General features: G+C 38.5%; 1 protein-coding gene across 1 annotated transcript; it reads right to left on the bottom strand.

Moving 5' to 3' along the window:
- Positions 1–588: 588 nt before the first annotated feature.
- LOC119774145 (YTH domain-containing family protein 1-like) lies at positions 589–10,742 on the bottom strand. Its single transcript, XM_038271522.1, has 6 exons — positions 10,303–10,742; positions 9,541–9,565; positions 7,120–7,199; positions 5,250–6,893; positions 5,111–5,155; positions 589–3,042 (listed from the first exon to the last, which is right to left on the bottom strand). Exons 1-6 carry the CDS (start codon positions 10,327–10,329, stop codon positions 3,016–3,018), a joined length of 1,848 nt encoding a protein of 615 aa, XP_038127450.1. The 5' UTR covers positions 10,330–10,742; the 3' UTR covers positions 589–3,015.
- Positions 10,743–11,423: the final 681 nt, after the last annotated feature.

The following is an 11,423-nucleotide window of genomic DNA, read 5'->3' as shown; positions in this document are numbered from 1 at the left end:
AAATGGGATACGTTTCTTCTTGTCATCATTCTTAAACAAATGAGCATGCACCACTGAGTTCATGTTGATGCATAACCTTGATTTATTTGCAGCAGTGTCCTCACCTTAACCTTAAAACAGTACAACTAAGACAGTAGATTAGGTCTAAATGTAAAGGATCAAACACATTATGTCTGTACAATTTTACTTTGTGACAGGAAGATGGACTACTTTCTCTTAATCAGGACCATGGAGAGCACCAATTTAGCTGTTTTCTACATTTAAGAAAACAGAAATCCCAGGAAATTTCAGGGAATGAATGTATTGACTTTCCCTGAATGTATTGTAAGTTCCTCTTCCCTGTACAAGGAGTATTTTAAAATTGGTATTTAGCAATGATAAATGCTCGTTTAATGACTTGTTAGGACTAAATACGTCAACGGATTGCAAAGCAGAGATTAATAAACAGGCAACAAATAAATTATTTCCAGCTGGAAAACTTTTAGTGACATGTCAGTACCAAGGCAGGCCTGTGGATAGTCTTATTTGGATAAGGTCACCAAGAATTTATTGAAGAACTCACAGAGGACTCATGAGATCAAGACAAAGTGATTTCTAAACTAAGTTTATTAAGGCTTGACTTCTTTTGCAAAGAAAAACCAAGATGGATCCTTTTGAACAAGTTGTGTCCACTACAGCTGTGGCTTTTTAGATAATCAGAGGTTTAGTGTTTCATATAATGGATCCTTCAGCCGTGCCGGCATCTGCGGCTGACCAGACAACCCCTTACATCAAATGTCTTGCAATTAACCTTAATGTACATGTAAGTTCTGTACTTTAATCCCAGCCAGCTACCAACCCTCAGAGGCAATAAAGCATTCCTGTGACATCCTTTAGCGTCTCACCTCTGCCCGATTCTACGTGCAGTTGGTGAACTTGCACGTCTCCTATATTGCTTCGATCAACCTAGCTATCAGTTAGTGCAAGTAAAATTATAACGAAGATTACAGGCTATGAGGGGTGATTACACTGGCCAAGTAAGAAGACAATGCGGTGTCACAAACTGACTTCCTCTCTGAAGCTTACAGTTCATACTCCAGAGACTTCTGTAAAGTGCATTGCTCGGGCCATTTCAATGTTAATAGGGCAAAGTGAAAAAAAATCAAAACAAATCAAAGAATATACATCATCAACTATAACCTGAAAACACAAACATAAACTTCTGGCCACAATAATAACACAGGTGACAACATTACTCATTTCATCTTGAATAATTAAAGAACATTTTTCAATAGAATTTTTAAAGCGGGATTCTAGTTCATTTGAGGCTACATCAGATTGAAAAAAAGACAAAAATGAGTTTGTCAAATAAAAGCAGCAGCAGATCTGTTCGCTCCGCACCACGGTAACCTTGAAAGCCAAAAACACCTACATCACAACATGATCAAAGGGAAGAAATTTGATTTTCTTAAATGCTGTGTTCTTACTATGAATGTGCTAAAGAAGGGGTAAAAAGAGGTCCATACCTTTTTATTTTTTAAAACTAGTAAACAGCACTGTCACCTTCAGGGGCAAGCCACATGGAGGACATTCTCTTCAGATATCTTCAGCAGACTTACTGTATTTCAGCTTGCCATGCATCGGCACACACATCTTAATAATTGTAGTTTTCTCAAGGATTTTTTTTTCTTTTCTCATAGCTCAGACCTTTCTTTATCAAGATCAGTAGATCCAGACTAAAAAAAATATTTGAAATAACCAAAAATCACACAGAAACCACATTTCATTCTTATTTTTTTCTTAGTTGATAGTAAATCAGTTACATTATTTTTTAGGTTATACATTTTTAGGCTTTCTCCGTGAATATATAGACTCCTATAGACTCCTAAAGCTTAGCATTACGACCAACATGAAAGAATTAGCAAAAACCAAATTTTAGGAAAAAAAAAAAAAACAGGATTAAGACAGAATGACGGTGAATGGACATATTTAAACCCTCCCTCCCCCTACTTTGTGTAACAAAAATACGAGAGCAACAATTAGTTAAACTGAGCAGTTACATCATTATGTAATTCTAACAAAGCAATTGAAGGTGGGGGATTTGACAAATTGCTTAGGTTTTGTAGACAAGCAGATTCTGTTGTTAAACACAAAGAGGACACTTTGAGGACAAACATCAAAAAGAATTTATAAAAAGAAAAAACAAAGAAAAAAGGAGGGCTGTAAAAGTGTCATTAGTACAATTTTTGATTTAAATGGTGAGAGTTTTGGTTGTGAAGGACATATTCGTTGTTTCTTCCCCAAAAGCCCTTCCTGTTCAGAAATGTCTTAAGTCCTGTGTGACTTCACACTTTCCCTGATTTCTCCAGCAGTGTCACTGTTTGAGCAGTTCTTTTGAGAAGTCACTGATAATTTAAAAACAAAGTAAGGCTCCAGAAAAAAGTTTCTGAAATGAAAATTGTCAGTAGTAAGCCAAAAAATAGAGATTTTGTTGATCTGAATGAAAAATAGTTAAACAACTGAAGCTTTATTATCCCAGTTCCAAGTCCAACATTGCCTGTAGGATCCTTCAACCCTGTTGGCACAGATAAACCTATAAAGCATGGCAATGCTGCCCCCAAATGGACACGGAGGGGCATGACACATCTGTTCCTGATTGTACTGAAATATAAAGTGGCAGTCAAACCCTGATTCATTTGGAGAGAGGAGGGAGGGGGCGGGAGCAAGAGAGAAAAACCCATCAGGTAAGAAAAAAATAAAAAGAACACGATGGAACAGGAAGAAAAATTATGTTTTAAAAAATTAGAGCATGGTGGTTGCAAGGGAACATTTAATCAGCTTATTGTTGCACAAGTATTGGTGGTAGGTAGGGCAAAAAAAATAAAAATAAAAAAATAAAACTGATAACCAAAAAAAAAAAAAAAAGTTCACCAGGATTAAATAGAAAATAGAAATGAGGGGCTTGGTTGCATTTCATATTCTTCTGTCTTTAAATCAAGTCCTAATGTAAATGATCAAGCCAGGGATAAATGTCCTCTATTGTTTATTCCTGTTTTGGCGCTCCTGTTTATTGGGAAATAAAAAAGAAATATGTTAGACACGTTACTGCAAACATTACCATAGTAGAATTTAGGGTATCTTAAAAATGTACTTAAAAGTACTCTGCAACAATATTAATACACCTTCCACCTCAATTATTCATCCTTATGTTAACTTACAGCCCAAAAACCTTAATGTATTTCAATTCTGGATTTTGTGTTTAAAAGATGTGTGCTGCTCCATAATAGTGATGTCAAAGCAAAATGTTCTAAAAACTACTGAAACATATTGCATTCACCTTTAAAAACAAAACCTGTCAGCGTTTCTGAATTAAAAACATAAATAAAAAGGTTCAGGATATTGCTGGTGAGATTTCATTGTGGATGTTCAATTACTGTAGGTTTCTAAGCAATTCCTTCAGAGAAGCTTCAACATGTCCAGTTTGCTGAGTTTCGATTTTACTTTTTTTGGGGATTGAGACACTGTAAAATTCTCTTGTCTCAGTTCTGTAGATGCGATCACTATTACTCTGCCGACTTTACGGAGGCGCTACTCAAGTCATGGTTGTTTCCCCCTTTCCTCTTTTACAGTTCATCTTTTTATGTATTTTTTAAATAAAATTGATCCTGTTAAAGAGACATTATGCAGGTTTTTACTGAAAATGTCTTTGAAATAGTCTTTTTATTTGACCCTTTACAACTTAAACATCATTTGATGAGCAGACTGACACCTCAGTAGTTCAGTGCCGATATCTATAAAGCTGGGCATACACTGTGCTATATTTTCAATTGTAGTACGCAGCTACAACTCAAACTGTACGACGAAACCGCAGGCTTTGAAAGTTTACAGCTCAACTGTGCGACCCGACGCTCTGATGCGATCCGGACTCAGCACAGAGAGATGGCGCTGGCCGGACTCGTCAATCTGGAAGAAGAACTCCCTTGTTTGCGCATGCGCAGTGCTCGAGGTTCTGGCAAGTCGGCTGGTAGCTCTGCTTCAACATCAGGATTTGTTCACCAACACCTCACAACGGTGGTGTAGTGTACCCCCTGTACACTGCACCGCACGATCAGGCTGAAAATCAGCCCAATAAAAAAAAAAATCTCACACGACTGAAGAATTGACCTGAAGGGGGCAAAAAATCGTACAGTGTATGCCCGGCTTAAACCTGTGGCCTATTTTCATGCATTTACTTTGGGTCGGAAGTTGCCATGCAGTCCTGCAGATGTGATGTCAAACAGTGACATGGCAAGCAATCGTGGCTTTATAATCAAGGTGGATATTGTGGAAACTCAGAAGCAACCAGCTCTACTAAGAGACAATGGCAACTCCAGGTAAGGTGAAAAAAGTACAACTTAAGTACGAGAACGCACAACCAGGGTGAGTAGACGAGGGCTGCAGTTCTGTGTTTTGAAGTGTGGCCTGCATTTGTACTAAGCCAGTCAACACTTTGCAGAGCCGAATCCTGCTGCCATGTGTATTTAACACCTCTATACCTGGCTGACACATCTAGATGATGAACTTCTTAACCAATACTTATTGCGAAATAGCCCCCGCTTAGTGAGATTTAATGGACACGTTACTGGAAATCTAATCTGTTCTTGCTACATATTTCCTCAATTTAGACTAAGTCTAGACTTTAAATGGTTTATTTTAATACAAGAATATGATTTGAAGTCAACCATTTGATTGTAGCTCTAGTTTTAGGTGCCAAACAATAACTCCAATCGACTACTGTACCTCTGCAGAAAAGGAGGTAAGTCAGTGATGTGATTGTGAGCAGGGACAAAAAAAAACATACAGGAGAGGCTATGGAGAATGTTGTTGCTTTATGATCAAGCGCTTGTGTGTGTTCCTCTATCACATAAAATCACAATGAAATACATTAAGGGCTGTTGTAACAAGAAAAATCTTGGAAATATCTGAGGGGTATAAAAAAGGCAAGGCAGAGTATATAAAGGCCAACATGTAAATTTAAAAAAAAGTGTTTTTTTGGGGGGGGGTTTTTTTGTCTCCTTATACATTTTTAAGGGGAATATTAAACAATATTGTGATGCAAAAAAGGCCTGGGACATATTTAGAAGATTTTTACCTGATCCAATCGAGAGCGGCTCTGTATCTGAGCAGGTTCAAAAGTCTGTCAAAGGGAAAGAATAGATAAAATAACAGCTTCTTAGAAGCCTCCAGTGAACATTTAAACATTTTCTTCAAACACAAATGGGTGTACCCACCTTGCGCACCTCCTCTTCCTCTTCCTGCCTTTTCTCATAATGAGAAAAATCATCAAAAATGGAGGTGGTGTGTTTGTAGGTGGCGATGATTTTCAGCACCTGCTTGGCCTTCTCCAGAGGAACCTCCTGGGTATCACGGGAGTTGGTCACCGGCTTGTTATCGTTGTTCTCCAGACGAATGTGGCGCAGCTGGCTGTTAGGCACGTCCTTAACAAACAACCAGTCCACGTCGAACTTGCCCTTCCACTTGTCCTGTGCCCAGACGCCAGCGCTGGTCCCGTAGTCCACTGGCGAGCGCATTTCTGCCACACCACAGAAATGACCACTGCCATTGACACTGAACAGGAGGTACACCGGGCCTTTACCATTCATTGCACGGAAGGCTGAGTCCAGCCGCTTGTTGCCATGCTCCGTGCTGCACCAGATGGAATACTTGATGGAGCGATGAATATCATCCTCAGAGTAGCTCTTTATAATGAAAACACGGCCATTCTTCAGGTTCCAGTCAAAGTCCTTGGGGTTGTAGCTATGGGAGGCACGCAGCTTTTCCAGCACAGGGTGGGATTCTCCACCAGGTCCCTGACTCGCAGATGTTTGGGGGCCGTTGTTCCCACCACCAACAACTCCCATCATGCCACTCCCATCCTGGCCAAGCCCACCCTGCCCGTAGCCTTGGTTACGGTTGCGTGGCGCTATCCAGCGGGTCTGGGGTTGAGGTGGCTGGGTATGGTTTTGGTAGGGCTGAGGCGGTGGCTGATGGTGCTGGTGGTGTGGAGGCTGTAAGGCCATAGGCTGCATTTGGGGCTGCACTAATGATTGGGGAGGGGGCTGCATGGGTCCTTGCTGCATGGGTCCTTGAGGTGCCATGCCATGAGGCAGCCCTAGAGGTTGTTGTTGCTGCTGCAGTGCGGCTGGGGCTACTTTAGTGACTGGGCCCTTGTCCCAGGTACCGATATTCATGTTGTGTTTAATGGGCGGTGGGGGAAGAGCCCCCCCTGGATTGGGCATTCCTGGCTTCACCTTTGATTTCAACTGCTGAGGTTTGGCAGGCTTGCTGGCAATGGCAGCCCAGCTGGTGGGTTTAGGTGGAGGCATCCCTATAGGCGTGGCTCCATTCCCTGTGGCTGCCACTGCAGGTCCACCGATCACAGATCCCACTGCCTTAACTCCTGACCCCTGACCAGTAACATCCCCTCCAATCTTCAAACCAACCATCCCTTGTTCTAGGCTGTTCATACCAGGAGCTTTGTTCAGGGTGTCACTGTGAAACCCTGTCTGACCATCAGGCACCAGAGTGCCCCCCAGGGAGCTGGGAGGATAGCTATAGCTGCCACCATAAGCTGAACTTTGAGTCTGCTGGCCCTGGGAGCCACTTGTGCCCCAGGCAGAAAAAGCAGGGTTTTCAGGAAAAAAGTTAAACCTGTGGGGGTAGATACTGCTTCCCAGTCCTCCTGGCTGGCCGAACACGGTGTCCGGCATGAAGTGATGGTCTCCATTGCTCAGAGGTCCATAGGGAGTGAGGTAAGGAATCGGGGGGTCTCCACCTGTGGACCAAGGAGCCTCACTCAGCGGGTAAGGAAATCCAATGGAGGGAGCATAGTAGCTAGACATGTAGGGATCGGTGATGGACTGGTAGCTGTTGTTCTGAAATAAGGAAGAAACGACAATAGTTGGTATAAGAGCTCAATTCAAACAGATGAATCCAGTTAAACATAGCATGGCATCTCTAAGTTTTGTTATTCATACAAAATTATTGTTTTGGGTAGTTATTAAGAGCAGAACGCACTTGATGAGTAGAAGTACATAGTTACTTGATGATAGCCGATTCTTAAAACAATCAAAAAAGGTTAACATTGAATAGTCAATTTACCTGAGTAGATTGACCAGGAAGGTATGGCTCAAAGTCATTGTCATGGACAGTCTCCTTCTGATGCAGCGAACCATTTTGCACTGCAGCAATAAAGCATACGACAAGAAGCACATTTGAGTTTATGACAAGAGAATGCTGTTTTAAAGGTTTGCAATGACAGCTGTACAGATTATTAAAACATCCTGTGTAACCAATAGGGTTGGGTAAATTAACTGCATTTGCAATATAATTGCAATTTAACAAAACGCAGTTTTCAAGATACAGGCACACTTAGTTTTGGTCATTACATTTAACAAGAGTAAGTAGCTATATTTTTTTTTTATTCCAGCCCTTTAGGTGGCGGTAATATGTTTAAAGTGGGTTTGCAACCAAACAGATGAGAAGAAAGAGAAGCAGTTAGCTTGAGATTCATGCCTGCAAGTGGAAGGTGGCACCTTTTCACACAGGTTACACTAAAGTCCTGCAAAAATAGACTCTGGAACAGCAAGCCTCCAAGGTCATGAAAAATCCTAAACCCTGCATTAAAACATTTACATGACTGCGGTAAGGAAAATGAAAATAAAGCCCCAATAGTAATATTGGTTTAAAATAATGGTAATTTTTGGGGGGTAAAATCTTTCAGCCCTAGTCACTAACAAAGCAGGCAGCACATTCAGATTATTTTATTTGTTTCTATGCATATAAAATAAAAACATCACATAACCAGCTAAAACATATTACTTTATTTTATTTACATGTATACAGAATAAATTGATAATATGGCAGAATGAGTCATTTTTCATAAAAAATAAATTTAACCAATTGTTTTACAAAATCAGTAGTGTAATTACTTTTGCAAAAGCAAAAATATACAGATGTATATTAAAAGCAAAATTAATCAAGAATGATTCCATCAGAAGAATATTTTTTACCATATTATTGATATAAAGAGGGCTGAAACAACCTGATTAATCGCTTATTGAAATAATAGTCAACTAATTTAGTAATTGATTAATTGTTAATTGGAGTATAGAGATTCTAAAACCTGTCTTTAGCTGACAGAGCAACCCACTTACAGCAGGGATTACACCAAAATAAAATATGTAAACATTTTGCTTTTAAGATTAAAAAAACGTTTTCTCTATCCTGAACTTCTCAAGTGGAAAAGTTGTAGTTTCACTTGGTTTGATTTCATAAAATGAGTTATTTGGGGAACCTTTTGCTATCCAATTATTAATCAATTAATCGAAAAAATAGACGGATTAATCAATTTGCAAAATAATAATGCTCATAATTCTGCATATAGTAATAGCCATCTGTACAATATTCATAGTACATATTCACCTGCAAACTCTGTTATAATAACAACCATCTGTATGTTATGCTATTGTAGATATCTGTAAAAACCCTATTTATAGTAATATCCACCTGTATATTATATTCGGTACATATCCAGCTGTAAATTTTGTTCATAACACTAGTTATCTATATATTATATTCATAGGAAAAATCTATCAGTAAAATTCTGTTTATAATGGCATTCATCTCTATATTTATTCAGTAGAAACCCATGTCCTGTACTTATGGAACCATTATTTATCCTGCACTTGCTGCTATTGCACTTCTGGTTAGACCTAAACTGCATTTTGTTGCCTTGTACCTGTACCTGTGTAATGAAAATAAAGTTGAATCTAATCTTATTGTTAGTTGCAGGCCTGGATACAAAATCTGAGAGTCTAAAGTGTTACCCTTTGACAAAAGATAAAAAAGGATACATTTCAAAATATTTCAACATTGTGAAATGAAGAGAAACACATTATCAATCAAAAATGGCATTTAAAGAGATAAGCCATAGATAACCAGATTTTTTTTTTTCCTGTGCTTCAGCTGGACACATTAATACTGAAATGTTGCAGAAGATGATATCCTAAAAATGCATGGGGAAAAGGCAATGTGGACTTTGATTAAAAAATAAAAAACAAAAAAAGTGTTAGTGAATCAAAATCAGACACTTGTTTGTGCAAGAAAAATACAAAATTGAAAACAGAGTCCTTCAGTTTATAATATCTTTAAAAAAAATGTAAAATATTTACAAAATTTTCACTGCTGTATAACTGCATAGATATATTAAATATCACATGATTTCTTTTATTATTATTACTTTTTTTTTTAGAAATGAAGGAACTCATTTTTTTATGTTATTTTGAATGACAACCCATCCATCATTTATATAGAAATTAAGGTAAACATAGGTAAACTTGCCATTTATGAAATTTTTGGGGGGTTTTCTGAATAAAGTCTTTTGTCATTCAATGCCACTACGATCCTGACTTAAAACATATTTCTTCACTAACTTTGTACTTTTATATAAATACTTCTTTCCATCCGTGAGTGAAAAAAAAAGATAAATCCTGATGCTGAAATATTCCCTTCATTTCTTACCTTTAGACACTTGTCCCTTTGGTCTCTGCATCCAGATTGGTCCAGAAAAACAAAACCAAAAAAAATACATTTTTAGTAATTATGGCTTTCCATTTGGTAACATTTCCTTCTTAAATATCTAATGGAAACTTTCTATAAAACACAATTCATAATATTCTTAAAATTAGCCATACAATTGAAAAAAAGATTGCCTTTGTCAGTTCAAATCTTGTACAATTCTCTAAACACGTAATGTGAACAAGCCTACCACTGCTAGCTATACTTCAGTGACAACTTCTATATCAAAGCATCCTTTAAATAGCTTTTCACACTCTAAAGAGGTTTCAGCAACATGCTAGATGTTTTCTGCAATAAATTGTATAATATCCCACACAGAAAGGAAACATCAACACATCCCACTCAAAGTTACTGTTCAAAGAGCAAGTTACCTTGTGCTATTATGTAAATCTGTTTACGTTAACTAGCTTTAGGTTCTGACCACATAAAAATATACAATTTTTCACAGCTATTTGCTTTACAAAGCAGACAACTTCTGTTAAATTTGACAAAGTGCTTCACAGAAAATGATAGATGTCATCTCCTTTAAACGTGAATAAAAGCCTTCATCATTTTTTTACGGAATGCAGCCAACTCGCTAGCTACATGCCAACGCTAATGGCTAGCTAGCACTTGCGAGCAATAGCCGTAGCCTAATAAATCGATAACGTTAGCAGGTAGTTAGCTTTCTAGCTCTAAACTGGCGAGATAAGTCGTCCTTCATACCTGAGGGTCAATGCTTGTGGTAGACATAATTCATTAAGCAAGTCCCTGGATTTCTCACGGAGCCCGAGCCTGTGACTAAATTTCAACCCCCGTGATTTGGAAGCAAGTTCACAGCTCAGTTTGAGTTAGCTTCGGGGCTAACAGCGCCGCTTAGCTTATGGCTAGTAGTTGTAGCGCAGGCTCAGCTGAGTATTCTCCCAACTTCCACAGTTCAAGTCAGACGGATTGTGTATCCCAAAGGTTTCCGATCCGAGTTTAGTTTTTTCCGAGCTTAAGTGCGTATCACCGTGTGGCTCCCGGTGGATCTTTGTAAATGTACGTCTCCGTTCGGCTTTTACTTAGTCTCTTTTTTTTTATTCCACAGAGAGAGTCCTCCTCGGTTACGTTAAAGCCCCGCACACTTCCCCAATGGCTGCTCCATCCGGGCTCTGAGCTACCGGTGTAGTTCATTTCCTCGCCGGTGGGTGGCAGAAGTTACAGCATCTCATGATCCAAATGATTCAGGTTCATCTTTACGGAAGAGAATTAGGGCCACATAAAAAATAAAAATAAAAAATTGACTGAATTTTAAATATTATTTTAGTTTAATATGGGGAAAAAAGTCAGAATTCTGAGAATTCTGACTTTTCCTTCTCAGAATTCTTGCTTTAATCTCAGAATTCTAACTTTTCTTTCTAGGAATTCTGACTTTAATCTCAGAATTTTGGATCTTTATGTAGATGGGCACCATAAAGGAAGAAATGTGGGAGCACTAAGCTTCATTGACAAAGATGTCAGTTGTTTGAGAGGGCCAGTGTAGGAAAATGACGGAATTAGGCGACTTTTTATGTGCCAGAGGGGTCCCCGGTTATGCTATTTCACTAACGGAAAGAGTAGAAGGTGATTAAAACAAGAAGCTAATTTTAGTCTCTAAAACAGACATGGCTTGATGCTAACATGTTTGTTAGCTGTCAGAATTCAGTCAGAATGTTGAGATTAAAATTCAGAATTCTGAGAAAAAAGTGAGAATTTTGAGAAAAATAAGTCAGAATTCTGAGATTAAGTCAGAATTCTGAGATTAAAGTCAGAATTCTGAGAAAAATGTCAGAATTTTTTATATTTTTTTCTCTTATTTTTTCTCA

This window comes from Cyprinodon tularosa, unplaced genomic scaffold (assembly GCF_016077235.1).
Source record: "Cyprinodon tularosa strain WSP-4 unplaced genomic scaffold, ASM1607723v1 ctg8, whole genome shotgun sequence".
NCBI classification, from domain to species: Eukaryota; Metazoa; Chordata; class Actinopteri; order Cyprinodontiformes; family Cyprinodontidae; genus Cyprinodon; species Cyprinodon tularosa.
The sequence above is the reverse complement of the archived record's forward strand: the minus strand, read 5'-3'. Positions and strand labels throughout refer to the sequence as shown.